At 42.5% G+C, this 27349-nt stretch overlaps 2 protein-coding genes across 2 annotated transcripts; one reads left to right on the top strand and one right to left on the bottom strand.

Moving 5' to 3' along the window:
• Positions 1 to 5651: 5651 nt before the first annotated feature.
• Positions 5652 to 23213, bottom strand: Vps52 (VPS52 subunit of GARP complex). Its single transcript, XM_077109682.1, has 20 exons — positions 22813 to 23213; positions 21842 to 21926; positions 21107 to 21159; positions 20856 to 20931; positions 20600 to 20667; positions 20127 to 20302; positions 19585 to 19735; positions 19254 to 19354; positions 19011 to 19143; positions 18813 to 18870; positions 18176 to 18309; positions 17593 to 17748; positions 17017 to 17135; positions 16644 to 16767; positions 16298 to 16393; positions 16096 to 16203; positions 15823 to 15888; positions 6817 to 6928; positions 6500 to 6618; positions 5652 to 6314 (listed from the first exon to the last, which is right to left on the bottom strand). Exons 1-20 carry the CDS (start codon positions 22900 to 22902, stop codon positions 6168 to 6170), a joined length of 2172 nt encoding a protein of 723 aa, XP_076965797.1. The 5' UTR covers positions 22903 to 23213; the 3' UTR covers positions 5652 to 6167.
• A 47-nt stretch (positions 23214 to 23260) lies between these two features.
• Rps18 (ribosomal protein S18) lies at positions 23261 to 27268 on the top strand. The gene is made up of 6 exons (XM_077109590.1): positions 23261 to 23334; positions 23829 to 23927; positions 26583 to 26669; positions 26755 to 26856; positions 26946 to 27037; positions 27152 to 27268. The coding sequence occupies exons 1-6, from the start codon at positions 23332 to 23334 to the stop codon at positions 27225 to 27227; spliced, it is 459 nt and encodes a 152-aa protein (XP_076965705.1). The 5' UTR covers positions 23261 to 23331; the 3' UTR covers positions 27228 to 27268.
• Positions 27269 to 27349: the final 81 nt, after the last annotated feature.

Raw genomic sequence — 27349 nt, 5'->3', positions numbered from 1 at the left:
TTGCATCTCCATCAAAGAGGTGCTTTGTTTTGTTTCACTTTTTTAAAAAAAAATATTTTTTAGTTGTAGATGGACACAATATATTTATTTATTTATTTCTATGTGGTGCTGAGGATCGAATCCAGTATCTCACATATGCGAGGCAAGTGCTCTACCACTAAACCCCAGCTAGCCCCAGCCCTATGTTTCACTTTTCAAAAAGTTTGTTACACGGCAATTGTGTTCCCACATGCCCATGGGTCGCTCTCTAACTCCAGGGCGGCCACCTCTAGCTTGCCGAGCTCCAGTGAAAGAGAAAGTGGGTAAGGAGGTCTTTGTACCAAGGCTGGTACAAAGCGACTGCTCACAAATCGACCAGAGGTAAAGTGCCCAGGAAAAAACTGGCTATGAAAAGCGGCTGGCAAGAGTGCGCCCTCTACTGGAAGGGTGAAGAAACCTCATCGTTACAGGCCTGCTACTGTGGTATCCATTCCGTGAAATCCAATGTAATCAGAAGTCTCCTGAACTTCTGATTCACAAACTCCCCTTCCAGCGTCTGGTGGGAGAAATTGCTCAGGACTTCAAAACAGATCTGCGCTTCCACCGTTGCAGCTACTGGTGCTTTGCAGGAGGCGAATGAGGCGTATCTGGTTGGCCTTTTGGAAGACACCAGCCTGTGTGCTAAACATGCCAAACACGTAACAATGAAGCCAGAAGACATCAGCTAGCACACCATGTATGTGGAGAATGTGCTTAAGAATTCACTAGGAAGGGAAATATTCTCCCTGCCACAAATTTTTTTTTTCTTTCTCTTCTTCCTGTTATTGGTAGTTCTGAAAATCAGGTATTTTTCCCATGGGGTCAAAAGGTACCTAAGTGTATGACTGCAAGTGGAAAAACTGGGAACAGATATCAGGTCCTGGCCATTTTTCCACTTTCATTTGTGTGTGAATTTTTAATATAAATGCGGGGATTATAATTTTAATATAAATGCAGTGAATTTTTAATATCGATGCAAGTCAAAATGTTTCAGTGAACAAGTTTCAGCAATTCAACTTTATAACAATTATAAATAAAACTTATTTTTTTCTGGACAATGCCAGTATTTGGATTTTTTTAAAACATTTTTTAGTTGTAGTTGGACACAATGCCTTTATTTTATTTATTTATTTATTTTATGTGGTGCTGAGGATTGAACCCAGTACCTGGCATGTGCTAGGCAAGTACTCAACCACTGAGCCACAACCCAGCCCCTTGGATTTTTTTTTAAACAAGTAAATTTCTTATAGACAGCAACTAAATGGTGTTTGTAGCACTTTTATCATACTATAGCCTTACTATTCATTTGCTATACTTTTCTGAGTTGTCCTACATGTTTTTAATGTAGGACAACTTCTGTGCTGTTAAAATACATTGAAGTATAAAAAAATTGCTACATTTATAAAACAAAGCACAGAAATAAAAGCAAAGGCTTGATTTTGCTCCAATATTACATTTCTATTCTTTTTTTCTTTTTAAGCTACATTTTAAGAATTTTTTTTCCAGAGGAGATGGAGGCAAACTTCTCCTGAGAAGGACCTGGTCAAGCTTTAGATTGGGGCAGGATAAATGTATTCTCCATAACACACAGTTACTTCTTCTAAGTTGTACTTGGTCCTTCTCCAATGAATCCTCTCTGTATTGTACTTAATATTACTAGTCTGAATTTAAATTGACCAAGACAATGAACTTTTTTTCGTTGCTTTAAAAAAGCTTTTTGAAAAAACAACTAAAAAGCTGCTTGATTTTGACAGCTTTCAGAAAACAAAGGTAAAGAGTAAAGGTAACTATGGTGTATACCACAATGGTGAGATGAAATGAGATTTGATATTAGTCTCATCAACACTTGGATTGCATGCATATTAGTGATGGAATCAGGATTTGAGCATGTGGCTATTTGTTGGAGTTTGCCACCTAATTTAGTCCTCATTCTTCTGGCCAGTAGGATTCCATTTTTGTATTAAGGCCTCTATCCTCCAACATCAAATAGTGCTGAGGTATGTTTGTCAAGTGACTCTGCCATCTCTCAGTAGAAGGTAGGCAATTGACCAAGCTAGGTCAGTCAGAATTTTTTTCCTTTGATTCAAGGTAGAAGCACTGACCCTAGCTACCTAAATGCTGGAACTGTCTTGACTTCTCTCCTTTCTAAAGACTCCTGCTCAGATTTTCCTTCAAATTCTGTGAATGTCCTTCCAATAACTGACTCTTACTAAATCTGTCACTTCTTTACAACTGGCTGCCTCCTCAGCTCCATAACTCTCAACCTGGAATCATGGAACAAAAGGTGAATGTGGCACAAAAGGTTCAAAATACTGAGTGGCAGTATAGTTTGGGTCTCATTACTTAAAACAAGCAGAACACCTTATAGGGCTGGTGTGTGAATTCACTGAGACAAAATATATGCTCTAGGAGATCAGGGAATATGAGTTAGCCTCTGCTGTACCCACTGTGTCTATTGTAGAACAAAAAAATGGTATCAATAAGTATGTACTGGTTGGTTGGATACTGCTTTTGAAAACACTGTCAACTTTAGTATGTAATAGGAAGAGCTGTGTCCGTTATGCCCAGGATGACAAGAATTGATTTCTATTCTCTTTCTCATCAAAAAATTTGTCTTACTCTTGATTTCTCTTTCTTGAATCTTTTTTTAAATATTTTTAGTTGTCAATGGACTTTGTTTATTAATATGCAGTGCTGAGAATCAAACCCAGTGCCTCACATATTCAAGGCAAGTGCTCTACCAACTAAGCCACAACCCCAGCCTTTTCCTTGAATCTTTACATTAAGTCTGACTACTTTATTTTGGAACCCAATTAATTTACCTGTTCTCTATGATGTCTAAAATCCTAAAATCAGAAAAGTCACCCTTCTTGAGTGGCGAGTAGGAAGGTCTACATTTACAGGATTGGAGGGAAGGAGAATATGCCTTCTTTCTTTTGTCTTCAGGATACATGTCCCCATTTGATAGCTCTGAAATATGCTAGGGTGGGGATCACCATAGCATACAGTGACAGTGCTGTTGACCATCTAGTAAATGTTCCCCAGAGAGCCCAGTTTGGAAACAACTGGGCAATGTGAGAGCATGAAGATATTTGTATTATTTGTATTATTATTACTTATTATTACTACTATTTTGGCACAGGAAATTTAGTCAAGGGTCACTTTATCACTGAGCTACAACCCCAGCCTCCCCCGACTTTTTTTTTTTTTTTTTTTTTTTTTTTGAGACATGATTTCACTAAGTTGCTGACGCTGACCTGAGCTTGCGATTTCCTTCTCTCTCAGCCTCCCAAGCCACTGAGATTACAGGTGTGCGCCACTTCACCCAGCAGAAAATGATATTTTTTTAAAGGACAGAAATCCCTGAACAGCACTGGGGGTCGTTATAGCCCAAAGAGCAACTCCAAGTTCCTCTTATGTGACACTAGGGACATAGGTGTCAGATACAGACACCAAGCCCAGGGATTAACAGAGGGAAAGAGGATACTGACCAGCTCAGTCCCTAGAGTGACCCCAGATGCTCCTGGTCTGAGATCAGTGTTTGTTCTCAGCAAAAGAAATAGGTGAGAAGTTTTAGGGGTACTGATGTTCCCCACAATTTTCAAGTTTCAGCTGGGGATCACAGGATCCATATAATCACAGAACAGAGGATTTAAGCCTGAAAGGAAAGCCTCTAGCTGCACAGAGGGCTCAGGGTTTGAGGGAACCAAAAACAGCTCCATCCCCTGGTCCATGCTGACCCCTAGAGGTCCGTATGGGTATTGCGGCTCTCTTCTTCGCTGTCCCCATCTTCTCAGTTCTTGATCAACTTATCCTAAGAGACTATTGGGTCAGAGGTTTCCTATGAATCCGGGGGGAGAATTAAATGTCCCCGAAAACCACATGCTTCATTTTCACTTGAATGCCCACCGGATTCCAGAATCACAAGTTTCCTAAACAGTACTGTAGCCCCTCCGTCCACACTCCAGCATTGCCCCTCTGGTTTGCAGAAACCCATGCTTATGGATTAAGTCTGAATATTTGGGGTTGGAGATGGGCAGGGAAAGGAAAGACCAACCTATGAAGAACCACAGTGTCTGCCTGAACAGCCCTCCCCCTATCAGAGCATTAGTTGAAAACTGTTTTCTTTCTGCTAGTCTTGGGATTGAACCCAGGGCCTCATGCATACTAAGCAAGCTCTCTACAACTGAGCACCCCCTCCAGTCCCATTGGATGAGTTTCGATGAAGTCACCTATCTAAGCAATCTTCTCCAGGGGCTATCCAGGGACCCCTTCTTTGGCAACTCACCTTCTTTGTCAAAGCAGCCTAAGCTCCTCCCATTCCAAATCCCAAACCCTTGATTTTTCTCCTGTCCTCTCCGTACTGAGGATGGAGTCATATACCAGAACAGCTGGATTCCCAAGACTGAAACCTAGAAGGGAGTGGCGGAGGTGGACAAGGCAGGACAAGAGAGGGGGAGGAGCAGAGGATTTCTGGAACCGGCGTCTGGGGAGAGCACACCACCAGACACCTCAGAAAACCTGCCGGCTAGTCACATTGGGTAAACCTGAAACTACGTCAAGGTAAGAGGCAAAGCCGGGGTATGGGGGGCGAGATCAGTTAAGGACACAATTCTGGCGCCGCCCTCAGGGCGTTCAGACCAATCAGGAGTCCCCATCAGACTATCCCCTTTCTCCACCCCACCCTTTGTCCTTCTCGGTGCTTCTGGGCTTGAAGATTCTCAAAGAGGCAAGGCAGAAGCTCTGAGATAGTTTCCAAAATCAACCAGAGGCAGCTCTCGGATAGGGTGGAATCCTAAAAATGCGGGAGCAGAGAAGTGGACTCCAGTGCCCCCTGCCCTGTCCCCTCTCCACGGCAATTGGCAATTCGAACCCACTGGCAGGGATCTGCCACTGCCCACCGCTGATGCGCCACTCAGCCAAGAAACCTTGGCTCCTTGGAGAGCGAGGCCTGCATCCGAGGACCCTAAGGAAGGACCACCAGGGACCTGAGGAGGGAATGATTTCGGGCAGAGAGAACAGAGAAAATGTCCCCAAATTACCATTGTTTTCTGGGCAGCATATGTTCCCTTAGGCTTAAAGGCGCTCATGTGTCTCTAGTCGAGTCTGAGTTCAAATGAGGTGTAAGCCGGAGCGCAGGAGGCTCCGAGTCAAACACAGAAATGAGGATATGAATAAATTGAGAAACTGGTCTATTCCTGGCCCAAAGGTGTGGATGTGGGTATGGGTGCAGGTGCTGCCCTCCAATAAAGGGCTATGATAGTCACAAGCAGAGATATTATAGGCTGAGTGAGGGAGGGGGCACAATCCCAGTTATTTTGGGATTTTTCCCAAGGTAGCCCTCAGGACAGTGCCAGAAGCTGCATGGTCATGCTCCCAGCTGTTGAGGCTTCTACCATTTTAACAGAGACCACCTTCTTCCATCAGATTGGTTACTCAGGAAACATCCCCTCCCTGAACAATGCAACCTCCTGTTTGGCCTGAAGTAGCGACGGGCTAGAGGTTGCTGTCCCTGCCCCTTCTTTCTAGATACCCACCAGAAAGATGTAATCCCTGGAAGTACTCTGGCAGGAAAGGTGACTCTGGAGGAAAGATCCAGAAGGAAGGAGAAAGGAAATGAGGGAGGAGTGCTATGTCATATTAAATATTTATTGTTTTCTGCAGACTGACCTTGGAGTGATTCTCAAGCCGGGAGGGGCTGGTTTAGTGTTCAAGTTGCTGAGACCTTAGGCCAAGATGTTACAGAAATTACTTTGAGTCAAACAAAAATCAATGACTTGGAGGCAGTCATCCCTGGTCACCAATTCCAAGAGTTCAGGCTTCACACCACAGGATTCCAGTTAAGTGAACCAGAGATTGAGGCAGTGAAGTTTTAACCAGGGGAAGAGAGGAGCCTTGGGTGTGTGAGAGGAGGGTGACAAGACTGGAGAAATGATAAATATCATTATTGAAGCCAAAAGGAAGTGGTCTTGGGAAACCTGAAGACGCTGGGAGATTCGAGGGCTGATCCTTTGAGGCAGAGTCCTGGCAATGGAGATTGGATGAGGCATTGGCAAAACTAGAAGGGGAACCCAGGTGATGCAGGGTACGAGATGGGGTGCAGAAATCCATGGAGAGGACTGGCAGGTCTCAATGTGGATCTCGGCATATCAGAAATTGGGCTTGTGCTTCTTGAGTTCCACCATAAGGTGGTGAATGTTGATAAGCTCAGCCCTGGCAGGGAGGGCTCGGAGCTGGGGCTGAGACAGCACACGGTGAAAGCGATGATAGAGCTGGATCAGCTGGGTCAGGGCTCCCTGGTCAGAAAAAGTCACAGAGGAATCAGACTGTGGGGTGATGCTAATGATTATGATAGGAATCACGTTAGGATGCATCCAGATCTTTAGGCACAGGTGGTAGTTAAAAACAGAGGTTATTTAAATGATACTGAGTCCAGGGAAAAGGGGGAAATAATCAGCAATGAGGAATGGGAGCACATTACCTGAATGATACTGGTTCCATTTCTGAAGTTGGTGAAACTGCGCATTACATCCTGACTCAACGACTCCACTGATGATTTCCAGGAACTACCAAAGCCACGAATCAGCTGAGTTACCCGGGCTGATGGCAGGGAAAAAAGAGAGTGCAGAGAGAGACCAGGCCAGGAGAAGTTCCACCCCACAAAGTCCTCCCCAAGGCAAGCTGTCCTCACCATCAACCCCACTTTCCTGGTGTTCTTCCAACCAGACCTCTCCTGCTCTGCTCATTCTTCTTACTCACCTTATCACTGACTGCATCATTAACACATTATTCTCATACCTTCTTCACCTCGAAGTCTCTCAGCCTGTCCACGCTCAATCAGAGCCTCAGCCTCCTTTACAAATGCCACCAGACCTCCAAAAGGAGGAGAGAGCAACTCTTCAATGAATTCCTGGAGAGACAGACAGGCAAGCATACACACAGGGTCCAGTGTTCTGGTGTCAGTAGATTTTCCCAGTTCTGGCATCATGTGTCTAAGTGCTTAGACACAGCAGAACAACTAAACTCTAGAAAGGTCACACATTTTCAGATATTGATGGTCTCATAAGAGTAGGGGAAATCTCCAAGAATTCTCCTCTTTAAAAACAAAAACAAAAAAACTCTATAAACTAAATTAAGCTTAAGCTGGAAGCAGAGCAACAAGGAATTAGTCAAGGCTGGAGACCAAGTGGGTGGGTACTGGGAGAGGCAGGGCCACTAGAAGGCAAACAGCTGAGGCTCCTTTAATATCTGGAAACTGAACCTGACACCAACTTCAGGTGGGGAAGCTGGGCCTGGGTGTCTTGTGAGAGCCTCAAAGAGGCACCAATGTAGATCCAGATGGATGCATCTTTGAGCTATTGCAAAAGCGAGGCAAATCCTTTTCAGAGGAAAATATTCTCAATCCTAATGCAGACCCATATTACTCCCACTGATTAAGGTCAAACAATGAACTTGAAGATCATCACATATATATGGAGGCAAGCTCCCAAAAAAGTCAACAAACACAATAACAGTGGAATTAGATGACCAGGCAGCTGGGGTAGAACTGTCAGGTACATAGCAGTTGGATGTGGTTTTTTTTTTGGTACTGGGATTGAACCCAGGGGTGCTTAACCACTGAGCAACATCCCCAGTCCTTTTTATTTATTTATTTTTTTTTTTTTTTTTGAGGCAGGGTCTCACTAATTTGCATAGGGCCTCACTGAGTTGCAGAGGTTGGCTTTGAACTTGCGGATACTCCTGCTTCAGCCTCCTGAGTCACTGGGATTATAGGTCTATGCCAACATACTTGGCTCAGCTGAATAATCAAAAATGAAATGTTTAAATATAAGGATGCAGACATAAAGATGAAAAATTAATAAGAACTTAACTAAGAATTGTCAGACTTGAAAAAGTGGAATTTTTTTTTTTAGAAATGAAGAATTAATTTTAAAAATCAACAGGTTAAACAGCAGACCAGCTATAACTGAAGAATGACACACTGATATGGAATTTATAATTGAAGAAATGACTCAGAATACAGCACAGACAAGGAGCAGGAAATTTTTGAGACAGAAAAACATACAGAAATTTAACTAATGGGCCTAGGCAGTGATAACTGATAGCTATTGACATCACAAAAAGAGAGTCAAGATGACATTACAGGATCCTTGATGGAAGCACATACCAGTACCTCTTAAATATTCTTATTAAAAATCTAACTGAAATCTGATCAAGCCTTTCCATCTAACTACATATTTATGGGAAATACACAGATAGAGTGGTTTAACCACACCATGAAATTCAATCAGCAAATTCTAGACCATACGTCAGTCTACATGACAAATGACTCAACAACTCAGTTTCCTCCACAAATAAGTTGTGGAGGAGTAGGGGCAAAGATAGAAATCTATAGATATATCATTTTAAAAAGGCATATTTGTGTCTTACAATTGCCCTGATATGAACCATGAATATCATTTATAACTGGTGAAATCTGAATACTACTTTATGCAGACACTTTATTTTTTTATTTTTTTGAGGTACAGGGATTGAACCCAGGGCCTCTGCATGAAGTACTTTACCAATAGCTCCATCTCCAACCCTTTTTAAATTTTTTTTTTTTTTTTTTAATTTCATTTTGAGACAGGGTCTTGCTAAGTTGCTGAGGCTGGCCTCAAACTTTTTCCTCTTCCCTCAGCCTCCTGAATAGCTGGATTTACAGTTGTGTGCCACCATACCTGGCACACACCTGTAGGGACATATGTGAGGACATATTCTGATAGTGATGAAGTGGTAATGATATATAACATTAATTCAAAATAAGTAGGAGTAGAGAAGGAGGATGAGGATTGGATATCAGTACAATAAAACTGCTGGTGAGTTGTTATTGGGTGAAGATCAGTGGAGGTATTTGAGGGTTCATTGTGCTATCCTATAAACATATACATTTGAAGTTTTCCACAATAAAAAGTTAAATTAAAAAAAAAAAAGTGAGGCACTGAGCAACTCAGCGAGACCCTGTCTCTAAATAAAACACAAAATAAGGATGGGGATGTGGCTCAGTGGTTGAGTGCCCCTGAGTTTAAGCCCCAGTACCTCTCAATAGATAAATAAATAAATAAATAAATAAATAAATAAATAAATAAATAAATAGAAGGGAATTAAAACAGGAGATAAATAAAAAAACAAATTTTAAAAACCTAAAAAAAAAAAAAAAAAACAACAACTAGTCATGGTGGAATGTAACTATATAGTCTCAACTACTGGGGAAAATAAACCTAGAAGTTTAAGGCCAGCCTGGGCAACAGAGCAAGACCCTTTTAAGAGAAAGAGGGAGATGGCAGAGCACAGTGGGGCACACCTGTAATCTCAGTGACTTAGGAGGCTGAAGTATGAGTACTGCAAGTTCAAGGCCAGCCTCATCAACTCAGTGAGATCCTGTCTCAACAGAAAAAATAAGGGCTTGAGATGTGGCTCAGTGCTAGAGCACCTGCCTGGCATGTGTGAGGCCCTGGGTTCAATCTCCAGGGTTTGATCCCCAGCATCACCAAAACAAAAAAAAATAAAAAATAAAAAGGGTTGGGGATGTAGCTCAGTGGTAGAGGACCCCAGGTTCAATTACCAGTACCAACCAATATTAAATAAATAAATAAAGGGGGGATTGGGTGGTAGTTAGGGCTGTAGCTCAATGCTAAGTATGCCCATGACCCTAGGTTTGATCCCCAGCACCAAACAACATACCAAACAATAACAACAAGAAAAATCCCAGAGAGCTAAGATATGAACAGATGAAACTACTAGCCCATTTAAAAATACATTACTTGTATCTTTTCCACTCTTCCCTCAAAATATCCATTTATATCCACTGAGGGTTGCCAGGTAACTAATGTGAGATTTAGGGAGACAGACTTCAAGAAAGAATCTTTCTGTAATTAAGCCATCATTATTTACGATGTGATTTTGGACATAGATTAAATAACAAAATTCAACCTATATCATTGCCTAAATGCAATTATTCTCTCTCAACATTATAATAGTATAAGACCCAGGAAGTGGGCTGCAAAGAAAAAATGAGCTAACTTGTGACAAGTCCACAAATCACAAGCCACTTATTTTACAAAGCATGGGAAATCTGAACTAAAACAAGTAATAAGCATAAAATATGTACCAGGTTTTGGAGACTTTGTACTGGGAAAAAATTTAAACATATTATTACATTTTTTAACTGATTATAGGTTGAAATGATATTTTGATTAGAGCGGTTAAAATAAAAGGTTTAAATTCATTTCACTTTCTTTTTTTTTTTTTTTCTTTTTTTCATGTTTTTATTTTTTGCCATGCTGGGAATCATGAGTTCAAATCCAGATTCGGCAAAAGTGAGGTGCTAAGCAACTCAGCAAGACCCTTTCACTAAATAAAATACAAAATAGGGCTGGGGATATGGCTCAGTGATTGCCCCTGAGTTCAATCCCCAGTACTGGATCAAACCCAGAGCTTTGTGCATGCTAGTAGGTACTTTGTCACTGAGCTATATTCCCAGCCCCTAGCTTTTTTTAATATGGCAACTAGAAAATTTTAAGTTACTTGAGGTGGTTGACAATGTGGCATGCATTGTATTTTATTGGACAGTACTTTCTATTTGTCCAGACTTGGATAAACTTTAAGCTTTCTGTTCAGCAAAAGAGAATATTTGGTAGCAGAGGATTGGCCAGAGGGAAACAGGGCACTGGACTTAGGCTTTCCTACAAAGTACCAAACAGATGACAAACAAAAGATAGGGAGCATAGATGGCAGCTGGCTCCCATACCCAATGCTACAGTGTGGAGTGTGTATGTCCCCAAAAGGTCCATGTGTATGTGTTAAAGGCTTTGTCTCCAGGATGGCACTATTGGGAGGTGGTGAATGTTTAAGACTGGGGCCTGGTGGGAAGTCTTTAGGTCATTAGGGACAAGCCCTGCAAGGGAATTGTGGGACTCTGGGCTCTTTCTTTCTATTTCTCTCTGGTTTTTTTTTTTTTTTTTTTTTTTTTTTTTTTGCTTCCTGGCCATGAGGTAGAGTCATGTGCTTCTGCCATGATGAGCCTCACCACAAGCCCCAAATTAACAGGGTTAATCAGTCAGAGACTGGAACCTCCAAAATTGTGAGTCAAAATAAATCTTTTTTTTTTTTTTTTTTTTAAATTTTGGTGTTGGGATTTAACATAGGGTGATCTACCACTGAATCATTTCTTTAGTTTTGAGACAGGGTTCATTAAGTTGCTGAGGGTGGCCTTGAATTTATGATCCTCCTTACCCATCTCTCAAATTACTGGGATTACAGGCATGCACCACCATGTCTGGCTCTTAACTTTTTTGGTGATACTAGGGATTGAACCCAGAACCTAGCACTTGCTAGGTAAGCAATCTACTACTGAGCTGCATCCCCAGCCCTTTTTATTTTTTATTTTATTTATTTATTTATTTACTTTGGTGCCAGGGATTGAACCCAGGGATGTTAACCACTGAGCCAGATCCCCAGCCCTTTTTCTTTTTTATTTAGAGACACACAGAGTCTTGCTAAGTTGCTGAGCCTGTCTTTAAACTTGTGGATCCTCCTGCCTCTGCCTTCTGAGTTGCTGGGATTACAGGTATGCACCACCATACCTGGCTTACTTTTTATTTTGAGATAGGGTCTTGCTAAGTGGCTGGGGCCGACTTCAAACCTGTGATCCTCCTGCCGCAGTCTCCCAAAAAGATGGGAAGGAAAAAAAACTTCTGTCCTCATAAGTTAATTGTTTCATCTTGGTACAGTGATGGAGAGTTGACCAATGTGCCTGGCAAATCCAATGGTACCTCAATGTGAAGGTGAGCTGACATTCCCTCTGATCACAATAACTATTCCAGTGAGTATAAATGTTTCCTTTCTCATCCAATTACATGCTTATAAAAAAGGGATTAGACTTGGAAGTCTAACCTAGAACTAATCAGATTCTCAGGAAGAGAAAAAAAGGAAAGGATGCAGGAGAACAAGGTTTCAAAAGATATTATGAATTTCTGAATAAATTAAAAAACATAAATTTGGGGCTGGGATTGTGGCTCAGTGGTAGAGCACTCACCTAGCATGCGCAGGGCCCTGGGTTCAATCCTCAGCACCACATAAAAATAAATGAATGGAATAAAGGTATTGTGTCCAACTACAACTAAAAATATAACCCCCCCCAAAAAAAAACATAAATTCAAAGATACAAGAAGCCACATCAAGACATACTGTAGTTAAACTTCAGAATACCAAAGAAAAAAGAACTTTCAAAGCAGAGACAACAGATTGCCTACAAAGAAAAACATGGCTTCTCTGCAGCAATGATGTAAGCCAGAAGATGGTGGAAAACATCTTCTGAGTGTTGAGAGAAAATAACTGTTAACTTAGAATCTGCCAGTAAACTAGCAAAAATCTTTCCCTAACAAAGATGAAATACAGACATTTATATAAGTACAAAAACAAGGTTTACCATTAACAAATTTCCAATAAAGGAACTTCTAAAAGATCTATTTCAGGAAGAAGAAAAATGATACCCACAGATAATCTTTTATTTTAAGAAGAAATAGTAACACTGGGCATGGTGGCACACACCTGTAATCCCAGCAACTCAGGATGCTGAGGCAGGAGGATTGCAAGTTTGAGGCCAGCCTCAGCAACATGGTGAGACCCTGTCTCAAAATAAAAATAAAAAGTGCTGGGGGGATAGGCTGGGGTTGTAGCTCAGCAGTAAAGTGCTTGCCTAGCATATGTGAGGCACTGGGTTCAATTCTCAGCACCACATATAAATAAATAAATAAAATAAAGGTCTATCAACAACTAAAACAAACAAACAAAAAAAAAAAGGGGGTGGCTGGGAGTGTAGCTTAGTGGTGGAACACTCCTGGGTTCAAGCCCTAGTATCACCAAAAAAAAAAAAGAAGAAGAAAAACTGAAACATACACATGAATATCTAAATATTATTAGTATAAAATACAAAAATTTGGGCTGGGGATATGGCTCAAGTGGTAACGCGCTCACCTGGCATGCACAGGGCACTGGGTTCCATTCTCAGCACCACATAAAAATCTTTAAAAAATAAAGATGTTGTATCACCTAAAACTGAAAAATAAACATTAAAAAAAAATTCTCTCTCTCTTAAAAAAATAAAATACAAAAATTAAAACTAGAATAGAAATAAAATACTGGTCAATAATTAGCAATGGAAGGCAGAAGAGAAGTGACTGGAATAGAAAAGCATTTAAAATTTTTTTTGGTACCAGGGATAAAACCAAGAAGTGCTTAACCATTGAGCCACATCCCAGCCCTTTTCATTTTTTATTTTGAGGCAGTGTCTTACTAAATTGCTTAGTATGGGCCTCACTAAGTTGCTCAGGTTGGTCTCGAACTTACAATCCTCCTGTCTTAGCCTCCTGCATCACTGGGATTACAGGCATGCACTATTGCACCCAGCTAAAATGTCTATATATTATTATACACACACACACACACACACACACACACTATATGTCTATATATTATTTTAGAGAGCATTTAATATGAAGTTTAGGTGTTAAGCTAAATGCAAGGTAAATTTGTGTGTGTGTGTGTGTGTGTGTGTGTGTTGCTGGGGATTGAATTCATGGCCTTGTGCATGCAAGGCAAGGACTCTACCAACTGAGCTATATCCCTAGCCCATTTCTTTTTCTTTTCTTTTCTTTTTTTTTTTTTTTTTGTACCAGGGATTGGTACCAAAAATCACCAGAGGTGCTTAACCACTGAGTCACATCCCCAGTCCTTTTTTATATTTTATTTAGAGATAGGGGCTCAGTAAGTTGCTTAGAGCCTTGCTAAGTTGCTGGCTTTGAATTTGCAATCTTCCTGCCTCAGCCTCCTGAGCCACTGGGATTACAGGTGTGTGCCACTGTGCCCAGCATGCAGGGTATATTTTAAAGAACAATTCTAAAAGAATAGAGTACAAAATTAGTGAAAAAATAATGTAGTAAGAACTTAGGCAAGATGAAGACAATGGACAAACAGAAAAATAAAGATGATAAATAAAAGTCTAAATGTAACATTAATCCCAATAAACATAAATAAATTTAAATCGTAAGTTAAAAGGCAGAGTTAATCCCATTGAATTTTTAAAAACTTCCAGCTATATGTTATTCACAAAAGATACTTAACATGTGAAAACACAAAAAGAGGCTGGGGTTGTGGGTCAGAGGTAGAGTGCTCGCCTAGCATGCATGAGGCACTGGGTTCGATCCTTAGCACCATGTAAATGTAAAATAAAGATACTGTGTCCACCTAAAACTTAGGAATAAATATTAAAAAAAAAAAAAAAGAAGAAAACACAAAAAGATTAAAAGAATAGAAACAATTTAACAGACAAATATTTAGCAAATATAGCTGACAGAGCTATATTCTTATCAAACATAATAGACATGAAGACAAAAAAAAGTATTAAGGCTACAAAGGCTCTTATAATAACAATAAAATGTAACAAGTCTAAACTTTTTTTTTTTTTAATACTGGGGATTGAACCCAGGAGTGTTTTACCACTGAACTATGCTCCAATTCTTTCTATTTTTTATTTTATGATAGTCTTAAGTTGCTAAGACTGGCCTTGAACTTGTGGTTCTCCTGTCTCAGCCTCCCAGGCTGCTGGCATTACAGGCATGGGCCACTGTGCCTGGCTCCAACCATTCTAAACTTTTAAAAATTTACATAAGATAAGCTGAAGCTTATTTAAAAGTAATATTTGATAGAAATATATAGAGACAAAGAGACAAATCCATGCATTTTATTTCCTTCAACTATTGATAAGAATAAGGGCATAGTGGTAGACACCTGTAATCCCAGATTGAGGAAGGAGGAGACGAATTCAAGGCCAGCCTAGACAATTTACCAAGACTCTGTCTCAAAATAAAAAAGGGCTGGCAGGGCTGGGATTGTAGCTTAGTGGCAGAGCATTTGCCTCGCTCATGTGAGGCACTGGGTTCGATCCTCAGCACCACATAAAAATAAAAATAAACAAAATAAAGATATTGTCTCCATGTATAACTTAAAAAAAAAAAAAAAAGGCCTGGCCATGTATTTCATTGGTAGAATGGTAGAGCACTTACCTAGCACACATTAGCCTCTAGGTTCAATCCCAAATACTGTAAAAACAAACGCTGTGAATCTGTTTTTATCACACTCAAAAATATAAATAATTATTATTTTGGCATACGTATAGCTACATTTTTATTTTGCTTTTAAGTTTTCTTTTATAACTTTATTTCTAAAGCAAGAGTATGAGGGGGAAATATCCACACAACAGTGGGAATCAAGAAAATTCTAAATACAACACTTAGGTTATATTTGATACCTCTGCATAAGAAGTAGGGGGTGGGGTGAAGAGGAATTCAAATTTTGATATTGATTTTTGCCAAGGTTATTGGATTACTGATGAATTTGTAGTTGTTCATATCATTAAATAAGTAAATTAATTAAATTAAATAGATGAAGTTGAGTGCTATGGTACAGGAGACCGAGGCAGGAGGAACAAAAATTCAAGACCAGTCTGGGAAATTCAGCAAGACCCTATTTTAAAATAAAAATTTACAAGGTTCCAGGATGTATCTCAGTGGTAAACTGACCATGGGTTCTATTCCAGTACCACCAAAAAATTAAAAAATTAAATAGATCAATAACATACTGTGAATCCAGAAGTTTAAATTAAAATTCTATGTACCTGAGGTTCATAATGCCACATACCCCCAACCCACACACTAAACTGAATACAGCACACAACACTGTCCCTTCCCTTTCCCCATCCCCCACCTGTGTCCGAGCATTGAGCAGCTGCTGGAAACTCTCCACCTCTTTGCTGTCGTCTGCAGCCCTCTCCTAAAGGAAGAAAAAATGAAAAGTCCAGTTTGGGAGAGCAGTCCTTTACTACAGGATGGTCCACATTTCAGACACTGTGCCAGACTCCCTAGAGTAAAACATGGAACAAGCACACAGACATCACCTTCTGCCCTTCCAAAGTAAACAGAGCCCTAGAGGAACCCAAACTCTGTGGGTGGGGAAACGGACAGGAAGAGAATCCATTACCATCAGCACACCCAGCATCATGTCATAGTTGTTGATCAGAAACACAAGCTGCTCCTTCCTTGAGGAGAACTCAGCTGCCACTCGGAGAACAAAATTCTCCACCTCCACCTGAAAAAGTCAAAAGGACATAGTGACACAATACAACAAGGTCATCCAACCCCCCCACAGCAGTGGCTTTGCTGCTGGGAAGTCACTCCTGCACCTGGAGCTGTCCCAGCAGCTGCATGGTCCGTTCATTGGGAATCGTCTGATTGATGCTGACAAGAGCTGAGGAAAACTCTGCATATCGGCGTGTGATCTTACAGAAAGGAGGGAGAAGAATCACACCAGCCCAACCAACACGACCTCCCCGCTCCTTTCACCAACCAACCTCCATGTGGCTCCCACCTCCAATGCCTCCTACCAACAGTGCCCAACCCACTGTGAGTCTGACCATACTCAGACTGTCCCCTTACATGGTGTGGTCCACAACTGTGACAGTGGCAGCCCCACAGTAAGCTTACAGCCCTGTCCTCTAGACCCTCTTTGGTACCCTTGCTCTCCCTCACATAGTGGGGCCGAGTATCCAGACCCCCAAGGCGCTGGGGGTCAGTGCTTCGAACGCTCTGGACATTCATCTCTAATATCAGCTCAAACCGTGGCCACAGTAAGGCAAGCACCTGTTCCCAGTACCTGTGGGCTTAAACAGAATCAGAGGTCAGCTGGCAAGAAATGTTAGGGGGTGGGGAGGGAATAAGGCATCCTTCAGGTTGATGGATATTGGGGTGCCGGGTGTATATGAAAGGTATGTCAGAAAATAGCAGTGCTGCCTCTGGAGCAGACAAATGGGAACAAGGATCAATGACATCAGGTCAGGAGAAGCCCAAAGTTCACACAAAGAACTCAAGGTCTGCAGAGCCTCAAGAACCAGAACTCAGTGACCTGTCCAAGGCAGGAACATCCCTCTTTGCTGCAATGTTTCGGAACCGAAGAACAATATGGATACAGAGGAAAACAGCAATGGCATCGTAGCAGTCAGCCAGATAGGACTCCAGGTGTTTCTATTAGAAATAAGCAGAGGATTAAAAGAGAATGCTAGTTAATTTGTTGTTCCCATTTGCTATGGACACATCCATACATGTGTCTTTGGGGATGAGGAACTGGGCAGGGAAAGACCTAAGAGGAAAATGCTTCTTCCTTGGTTGGTCACTTGCTCACCAGGGTCTCAATCACAAACTTATCATAGTTCAGGGCTCAGATTGGGTCATCAGAGCACCAAGATTTAGAGGCCTCTCAGTTTCAGGGCACAACTGCCTGCATTTGAATCAGCAGTAGGGGCGGTGTCAGAGGCCCAAACTCTTGAGAATTTCTCTTGAGAAGTCACATCTGAGTATAAGGCTTAGACATTTTAGAACAAGGGGATCCTGGTTTTAGTCAGTACCTGAGTTATAACCCCACCAGATGCTGATGAGGACTGAGGAGACAGGGGTTGAAGAGTCAAGGAAATAAGGATCTCACCAGGGTCATGCTGAGCGTACGGCCCATGACAGCGTGAAATAGGTCGTGCGCAGCTGGGCCAGACACCACAAAAAATTCACAGATGAAAAGATATTCACGGCAGGAATTGTCTAGGAGGGCATAGTGCTGGCTGCGGAAGAGGGCCTCAAATGGATACTAGGAGGGGAGGACAAAGGAGAGATGGATCCAACACTGACTCTCCACCAACACAGCTGGAAACTCAACAAACCTGGGTGATAAACTCAGCAGACCCTTCCCTTCCAACCTCAGTCCAGGCTGGGAAAGAAATTCTAAATTGGCAGGCACAGGACACAAGAGGAAGTGCTCACCTCACCCGCTACTGTAATTCCTGCATCCACCTCAACCACTGCCTCAAAACAGTCATTCCCCTTAACCATTCACTCCCTCCACATGCCCTGAAGTCTATGGCTCCCAACCCCTCTCACATCACAGCAGACCAGAGGGATGGGAGAACGCCATTCTAAGGGGATTAATACAAGGCCCACAGGCTGAAGTTTTGCCCCAGGTCTGGCCTTCCCTTCCCAGAGTCCTCTTCACAACTGAAGTTCATTCCTCCTCATACCCTCTGCTCTCCCCGCTGGGCTGTGTGGGGCACCAGGATGGGAGCCTCAAGCTCAGTAGGAGAGATGACAGAGCCACGGGTGCCCAGGGTGAAGATGGTGTTCCTGCTACGGAGGGATGGCTTCGAGAAGAATCGTGAGAAGGGTCAGAGTCAGGGAAAACAATGGGAGTACAATGGTGCCCAAAGATTCAGGACCTCTGGGGATGCCAGGCAGCCAGATAAAGCCTACACATCCCTCTTTCCATGCCTGGGGCCCCATTTCAGATGACCTCTATGAATGAGTTTCTACACCTTCTAGAATCAATATGCAAAACTAGGTGTCAAAATGATGTATGGGCTGGAGTTGTGGCTCAACGGTAGAGTGCAGGACTAGCACGTGTGAGGCGCTGGGTTCAATCCTCAGCACCCCATAAAAATAAATAAACAAAATAAAGGTATTGTGTGCAACTACAACTAAAAAATATATATTAAAAAAAAAAAAGATTGCACATTTTTCTGGGAGGAAGGCCATAACTTTCATCACATTCTCAAAGGTTTTGCCCCACAGTAAAAAGGTAAGAAGCAGTGCCTTGGTGGCTGGAGCCAGAAGTTTCTTGCTCCCAAGGCCTTGCATGAGAGTTCTCAGCTCCAAGGATATCTTTCTTCGCTGTATCTTCTACACCCATTAGATCATCTTTCTCAGCGACTTCCTCATACTAGAGAGAAGAAATAAAAGAGCTGGTAACCATCTCTTATAATAGTGCAAGAAAAAAAAAATCCCTGTCCCTCCTTGCTCAGAGCTGTCCCTGTTTCCCAGTCCATGTGTCCAGAAGTGCCTCTTCCTCCTTGGCCTTACCTGCACCTTCATGAGCCGCCCAAGGTAAGAGCGGTAATAAGACAGGTAGATCTTGCTCAGCGTCTCCACATACTCATCCCTGATTTCCTTTGCTGTTGCTCGTTCATTGCCCAGTAGGAACTGATAAAAGAATCTGTAAAGGCCAGAGATAGGTCAGTCTTTCTGTCTTCCCCAAAAAAGACGCCTGCACTGGGCTACTCAAAAGTTCAGAAGCCATCCCATGCCCTTCCTTGGGGTGATGACCTGTACTTCAGTAGGGCTGTCTGAGGGATCTGATAGTTGGTCATTGGTTTCCTGAAGGAATAAATCTTCTGGAGGATGAACTCTCGGATCTTCGTCACTGCCTAGACACAAGTAATCAAACACAGGGCATGAAGTTGTAACCCTTTTACTGTGCAGAATAAACAAGGGAAAGTGAAAAATACTAAATATATGACAAAGGATAGAGAATATTTCTTAGTATCCTGAGATATTTTCAGGGAAACCCAGAGAAACAAAGATGAGATCTCCTAGGAAGAGGCAAGGTGATGTTTCCAGGGAGGCCAGTTCTAATAGCCTCTGAGGTATCCCCTACCTTGACCCGGAGCCGATCGAGCACACCTCTGACATCTGCACAGGCTGCAGTGCCTCTACCCTCCTGCTCCCTGACTGCAGCTGCCTTGGCATCCAGCTCCTGCAACTGTTCCAGGAATCTAGGCTCTGTCACTGGAGCCTCTAGAATTGCCCTGGGTAGGGAGGATGGGTGGGATGGATTAGAAGGGAAGTCCAGATGTCTCCAAACCTAACCCAAACAGTACATCTAGCCTCTGTCCTCTCCACCTTCTTACAGTGTTTCGCATAGTCTAGATGTAGGTACAACAAAGGTTTCTACTCCTAGACCTTCACTTCATACACACCTAAACCTTAGGCCCCCTCCCTTCATGACCGACCTTGGATCATTCCTAATCTGTGATGCCTAGAACATAAAAAGAGGTTAGAAATGACTATCAACCTACTCACTAATTTCTAGGAGGAACAGAATGACTTGAGCCAGGAGACTCAGGTGGTAAATAGGGAAGGTCACCCCGGCCCATCTACCTGCTGTAGACATTCTGACCTTTTAAACTAGTGACTCACGTGACCAGAGCAGAGGGCACCACCAGACCATCAACAAGCTCCCCAAGTTTCCCCCGAACTGCCTGGCGGTTTCGAAGTCGAATGTTCATGGCTCCTGACTGTTCCTGCAGTATCCGGATCTCAGAGCTGATGGAGCTGAGGTCACTCTGAAAAGCTCCTAACATCTGCTCCATGCGCTGAGGGAATAGTATAAGATGAGGCTAGAGTGTCACAAGTTTGGTAGAGGATAAGTGGACCACCTGAGTCTCTTGGTAAATAGTCTAGTATCTACCAGTCCACAAGGGTGGCAGAAGATACTCCAAAGGACACAGGAAAATAACTTCAGTTATAGCAGTAAAACCAAAAAAGTCTATTTGAAGTCATCCTGAAAGTAACCCTCACCTGGGGTCACTGAAGATAATGATCTAAAGAATGGCACTAGAGACCATAATCAGGTTCAAAGTTATAAGAGGTCACAGGCGAAGGTTACTAACCTCCAGGACAGCATCACAGGCTGTGATCTGGTTGTGCAGAGATGCTATATTCTCACTCTCTTGGATATCTAATCCACAAAAGTCAAGGACCTCACAGTGAAGATAGAGATCCTAGGACCTGTGGTACATGTCCAATTTCTCCCTGAAGTAACTGAAAACCTCAGAAAGAAAATGTCAGCCACAGCTGGGCAGTCTGCACCACACCCACAAAATCCCCAAGTCAATAACAATGTCTTTTCCCTTTGCTGGAGGATACAATCCCGAATGGATTTCTGCTCAATCTGTTGCAGCTCCAGTTCAACCTGCTTTGAGTAGTGGCGTAGATCCACACCCTGGGAGAACATAAATATGACAGGTCAGGAAGAAATCACAGTGAAGGGACACCAGAACAGAATCAGAAAAGGACAAGAGGGTAAGACACCAAGGTGATATTGTAAGAGCAAGAGATTATTTTCTTCTTTGGGGGAGCGAAGAGGGAAGGGAAAGATTAATAGTGTAGATGCTCACCGTTTTGAGAGCTTCCTTCACTAACTCATCCTCCAGATTTGCCTGAATGTGAACTGGAAATAGAAGTTTATCATAAGGTCCAGCGCCACAGTTTCCTCTCCCCACGTTGAGCATCAGAACATCAGTCCCTGTACTATTGCTTCTAACCCTATGCCTCTCAGATTACAGGTATAATCCTCTCAGATAGTTTCACTTTCTGCTATTTCAGTTTCTTGTGGTCAACCATGAACCCAAATAGAAAATTTCAGAAATAAACAATTCATAAATTTTAAATTGTATGCCCTTCTGAGTAACTTAATGAAATCTTGTGCCATCCTATTTTATCCCACGATGTGAATCATCCCTTTGTCCAGCGTATCCATGCTATATATACTACCAGCCACATAGTTACTTAATAGCCTTATCAATTATCAGATCAATTGTCTACTTATGGAAGTACTACATTCAAATAACCCTTATTCTACTAAGTGAAGGCCCCAAAATGCAAGAGTAGTGAAGCTGGTGATTTTATTACAACATAGTTACAATTGCTTTATCATTAGTTACTGTTAATATTTCACTATGCTTAATTTATAAGTTAAGCTCTATTATGGGTATGCATATACAGGAAAAAACATAGTATGTATAGGGTTTGGTACCAGGGCTCATCTACTAGACACAGGGAAGTCCTGTAACATATTCCCAGAGGATAAGAGGAACTAGCAAACTCTGATCCTACCCTATGCCATTACTTACCATCTACTTCATCCAGGATGAACTCATCAGAGGTGATATCCAACTCCCCAAGTTGCAGTGTCTCCTGAAGCCCAGGACCACCCCCCTGGGAAGGGATACAATAATGAGAAGGGGATACAGGAGAGAGGAAAACAAAATATAATTGGATCTCCCTAATCCTTTAAATGAAGGGAGGGTGTTTTTAGTGGGAAACCGTAAGTACTAAATCAAGAACTTCTAATTTTTACAATGTACTCTCCTTTGGGCTAAAGGGTACCAAAAAAAAAAAAAAAATTAGGCAATCCATGAAGACAGTGGAGGTGTCCAAAATCAGGAAAAATAGAAATCGCAGAGAAATGAGCAAAACTTGCATTTTACTTTAGTACCCTCAAACTCATGATATCTCAGCAGTTCTATCATACCTCTGGGGAACCCCAGACTTTCTAGAATTGTCAGCACATAATGTTCACCTGTACACTAGGTGCAGTCTTACACATACTTACTCATCTAATCCTAACGACTACCTATATAGTAAGTCCTCTTATTTTCTCCACTTTATGGAGAAGTGGTGGAAAGTGATGGCAGAGAGCATGGTTAATTTGCCCAAGAACACATAGTGTCTAAGTAGCAGAGGGTGGAATTAGAACCCAGGCAGTCTGACTGCAGAGGCTATGTTCTTAAGCTTTATACTAGATTGTTTCACTATTCTACCAAAAAAAAAAAAAAATATATATATATATATATATATATATATATATATATATATATATATGAATGCGAAATTAAGACTGTGCTCCTGGAACCTGAGTTCCAGCCATCCTGGTCCCCACTGAGGCTTGGGTCCTATCCCAAGGATGGGTATGAGGAGCCAAACACATAGCATCACCGGTGGCAGGCAAGCTCCAATCCTTGGGCTTAAACTCGACTCAGATCTTTCGGACACGAGGACGACCGGACGAGACTACGGAGGACCAACAGCCCCGCACTCTCACCAGCGGGCCCTCCTCTTCCTCCATATCTAAGGTCCCAGCCCGCAACACCATCTCCCGGGCAGCTGCCGCCATGGTCGCCGCGGCGGCCATTCCCCGCAGCCTCACTTCCGGCAGCTGTCAGTCCCAGTGAGGTCGTTCCCGAAGTAGAACTACAAGTCCCAGAGTGTCTTGCAAAGCACAAAATGGTTCCCAGGTATTTGAGTTAGATTGTATGGCTCCAGCCTTCCCCTTTCAGCTATGACCACTCAAGCGCAAAGAGAAAATTTGGAAATCTTGAGCACAGTCTCGAGCCGGAACTTTCTCTGCTTTTATATTCAGGAACTTTACGCCTGGAAAGGCCACACCGGAAGTGGTGGTACCCAATCCAGACTCTCAGAAGTCCACTCCCGCTGAAGCAGTGTCCGGAAGTGCTTCTCCCATATTGCTCCGCCTCTTCCGTCTAAGAACTATATAAGGATATTACGTAACTTCCGCTCTCTCTTCCACAGGAGGCCTACACGCCGCCGCTCTGCTGCCGCCATGGTAAGACTGTGTTCGGTGCCGGGATCCAGCGACATCGGAACCGGGTCAGGGAAAGTTTGCTGCCAGGATACCAAGAACGCCCTATTTGGGGGGCCTGCAACTTTCTGTGTGGAGCCTTGGATCGCAACCCTGGGAAGGGACGCCAAAACCTTGAAATTCTGGGGAGTAGGGTTAGAGGAAGAATCGTTCCCCGGGCACCCAAAGGTGCCAGAGGCTTGGGCGTCTGTGGGGACTCCGGCTTCCCCCAGAGTGTACTTTTAGGAACGGCCGACGTGCAACCTCCTTCAAGAGGTTGCATTTTCCCAAGCTTGAACGATTCACATTCCCGCTCCCTGTGGACTGAGGCGTTAGTTGTGGTTTGAAATCTTAAAAAGGGGAGGGGGGTATTCACTCTGACAAGCCTAAAGTTCCTGTTGGGGGTTGTTTCTTCTCCTTAGCGACCTTACGGTTTGATGCTAGTTGACGATGCCTGTATCTCCCCCATATCCTTTCAGTCTCTAGTGATTCCTGAAAAGTTCCAGCACATTTTGCGAGTACTCAACACAAACATCGATGGGCGGCGGAAAATAGCCTTTGCCATCACTGCCATTAAGGTAAAGTAGGGTAAGGGAACCCAAATGCAACTTGGGTTATTAAGACCTTAGCTCTCTAGAAAAGAGGCAAGATTGAGGAGACACAAGTCCGTCTATATTATTTCAGTTTCAGGGTTAAGAAATGAAAAAGAGAATGACTTTATTCCCTTAACCCTTAGCATATTTCTCACAAAAGGGAATTAGTAAAAGCCAGAATCGAATCCAAATTTTCTTGGATTATCAGTTTGTGAGATCCTTTCTAGATTCAGTTTCTTCAGGACCTCCTCTCTCCCCCAGTGCATTATAATATAATTTCTGTACTGTACATCTTGGGTGAATGGAAAGGTTAACAGATAACAAATGTGAAGTGGAGGTGTGTGAGCAGGATGCCAGAGGTGAAAAGTACAGCTCCTAACCAGTTGAAGTGGAAACCCATCACTAGTCAATGGCTTGTAAGAATAAAACAGTGAAAGCTTGATGTTTCTCTTCACAAAGAATTTCTGACCTTCCAGATGGGAACTGTTTGTATGGGGTGCACTGGAATTTGAACTTGGTCTGTCGCATGCTGTGCACCACCAAACCTCATCCCTAGCCTCTTTTTCCCTGTTTCAGTCAAAACATGTATTTAATTGTGGGATTATCTGAATGTTTTTCTTGCCTCCATAGGGGTGGGGCTCAGCATGTCTTAATCATCACCTACAGCTTCTGATATATGGTAGTTGTACCTGTTGGGCAGTGGATGGTACTTGGGTAAAGATGGGTGTATAGTTATCAAAAAGATAACTTATAAGGTTTGTGAAAATTTTTATTTTGTACCCCAGGTAGCACAGCTTTCATATGTTCTTGTGGGTCCTGATATCCTGCTTGCCCCTGGGAATGGCTATTCTTAGAGCTTAAATGAGTCCTGTAGTTTTTAATAATTGTGTAGAAAACCATCAAAGTCAGCTAGAGCTCTTCCCTGGTGGGAGAACTAAAGATTGTCTATTTTTTATTTATATGCGATGGTGAGAATCTAACCCAGTGCCTCACATGCTGGGCTGGTGCTCTACCATTGAGCCACAAACCCAGCCCTAAATATGTCTTTGTGGGTGTCTGGTGTGTGGTGTTGGGGATTGAATCAGTGGCCTTGTGCATGCAAGACAAGCACTACCAACTGAACTATATTCCCAGCCCTAGAGATTGTCTTTTTAAAGGATTTGTATAGGGGGTGGGAAGTAATTGAAAGGATACTGAGAGGTTGGTTAGACAACATAGATCCTGTGAAATTATTTCATGCCATAATGGCTTCCTCGTGTTGTGTGTGTTTGTTTTTGTTTGGTACCAGGGCTTGGGGCTTGAACTCAGAGCACATCCTTTTTCAGATTTTATTTAGATATAGGGTCCTACTGAGTTGCTTGAGCCTTGCTAAGTTTCTGAGGCTGGCTTTGCGGCTTCCTCATTGTTGCTTGTATTCTTTAGGGCTGGCCTATGCCTTCATCCCAGGGTGTTAACTGCTAATTGTTGACTATTTGGAATTGGAAGATTGGTAGAGGGGAGATTGAAATTGGGAAATGCCCATTATCCTTATTTAAAAGAAATTCTTGTCCTACCCAAACCCCTGTACCCCCCATGAATGGCACTGCTTTAAATACTTTGAAAGAGTAATATCAAGTTGGTGTTAACTATTCTATAATACGGTCAGGCTTTTGGATTACAAAGGTGAGGAAATGAAACATTTCGTAATTGTATATTCTAACTAAAAATTGGGCCAGGAGCAGTGGTGTTCACCTATAATCCCAGTTACTTTGGATGCTAAGGCAAGAGGATCTCAAGTTCCAGGCCATCCTGGGGAACTTAGCAAGACCTGGTCACAAATTAAAAATTAGAAATCTTGTTTTCATTCATACCCATTTTCGTTTTGAAGTAAATATGAGATAATAAATATTTTTAAGTAAATTTGAGAGGCGTGCTACACAATCAATCTGATATTTGATCCTAAGTCACTTACAGAGAGAAAGTGCCATATGCTTTCTTTTCCTAGGGTTACTATTACAAGTTACTGCAAACGTAGCTTAAAACAACTAATTCCTCTCTATCTCCCATCATCGACTGTCCTGTCTGTGTGCGCTCATAAGTTCACCAATCATTGGAATTAGGGCCCACCCTGATCCAGTGGGACCTTACTTTACCTAACACTTCTCTACAAAGAAGACATAGGTCACATTCTGGCAGTCTAAGTGGACAAAAACAGGTGGGGAGTACTATTCAACTCAGTATACCATTCAATATCCAAATTAGTTTGGTTTATAGATTCGGAGAGTTGGGTGCTGGTTGCTGTGTTGTGACAGATGTGAACATTAGTTTTAATTTGGGCAGGCTCCCTATATACTAGTCCCTGGGCAAATTTTGAGTTTGTGAACATGGAAAACTTTGGTCACTGTTGACTTGCCAAAAGAATTGTTAAACTTAGAGATCCTGAAAGCTGGCAGTCCAGCATCTTAATCAACTTTGTTAACTCACAGGACCCCAATTTTATGGTTAGGCTTTATATCTGGGAATGTGAGAAAAGAGTGATCTAGGAAATTGCAAAGCATTAAATTATTGCAGGTCCTATCTTTGCGGGCCTTTGAATATTGGGACTTTAAGGGAAACCAAAAATTCAGATTCAAATCTAACTCTGAAATCTCTTAACCTCAGGGTGTGGGGCGAAGGTATGCTCATGTGGTGTTGAGGAAAGCAGACATTGACCTCACCAAGAGGGCTGGAGAACTCACTGAAGATGAGGTGAGGACACTGAAGGGGGCTGGAAGTTGGGCCCACCTTAGAAAGGGTACCGGCCATCTGAATTTAACCTTGTCCTGCCTACCAGGTTGAACGTGTGATCACCATTATGCAGAATCCACGACAGTACAAGATCCCAGACTGGTTCTTGAACAGACAGAAGGATGTAAAGGATGGAAAATACAGCCAGGTGTGTATTGAGATAGGAGGATTTGGGGGTTCCTATAGAGCTGGGCACAGGTCAGGGAACAAAAACACATTCCTTGCCTCCAAATATAGGTTCTGGCCAATGGTCTAGACAATAAACTCCGGGAGGACCTAGAGCGACTGAAGAAGATTAGGGCCCACAGGGGACTGCGCCACTTCTGGGGGTAAGTGGAAATGGGGCTTTTACCTCCCTGCCTGCTCCTAAATTCCCACAGCCATGCCTCATTATTATTCCAGATTTTTGTGCTGTGTATGACACTTCTTTTTTCCACCTGCAGCCTTCGTGTCCGAGGCCAGCACACTAAGACCACTGGGCGCCGCGGCCGCACCGTGGGTGTATCTAAGAAGAAATGAGTCTGTAGGCCTTTTCTGTTAATAAATAGTTTATATACCGATGGTTTCCTTCTTTGTGCTTCTCTTTCTTCTGGTGTCACTGATACACTGGGATGTTATGATGATGCTGGGCCCTGTCATTT

Source organism: Callospermophilus lateralis, chromosome 6, assembly GCF_048772815.1.
Source record: "Callospermophilus lateralis isolate mCalLat2 chromosome 6, mCalLat2.hap1, whole genome shotgun sequence".
NCBI classification, from domain to species: domain Eukaryota; kingdom Metazoa; phylum Chordata; class Mammalia; order Rodentia; family Sciuridae; genus Callospermophilus; species Callospermophilus lateralis.
The sequence above is the reverse complement of the archived record's forward strand: the minus strand, read 5'-3'. Positions and strand labels throughout refer to the sequence as shown.

What these genes read in the sequence shown, in the direction of transcription:
- Vps52 (XM_077109682.1), bottom strand. Translation starts at nt 22,902, where the DNA reads ATGGCCGCCGCGGCGACCATGGCGGCAGCTGCCCGGGAGATGGTGTTG. An exon ending in CATCCTGGATGAAGTAGATG is followed by an intron (nt 21,160 to 21,841) that starts GTAAGTAATGGC and finishes TTCTATTTCCAG; the next exon opens with TTCACATTCAGGCAAATCTG. An exon ending in TGATGCTGGGTGTGCTGATG is followed by an intron (nt 15,889 to 16,095) that starts GTAATGGATTCT and finishes TTCTTCCTTTAG; the next exon opens with GAGAGGGCTGCAGACGACAG.
- Rps18 (XM_077109590.1), top strand. An exon ending in TTGCCATCACTGCCATTAAG is followed by an intron (nt 23,928 to 26,582) that starts GTAAAGTAGGGT and finishes TCTTAACCTCAG; the next exon opens with GGTGTGGGGCGAAGGTATGC. An exon ending in AGGATGGAAAATACAGCCAG is followed by an intron (nt 26,857 to 26,945) that starts GTGTGTATTGAG and finishes CTCCAAATATAG; the next exon opens with GTTCTGGCCAATGGTCTAGA.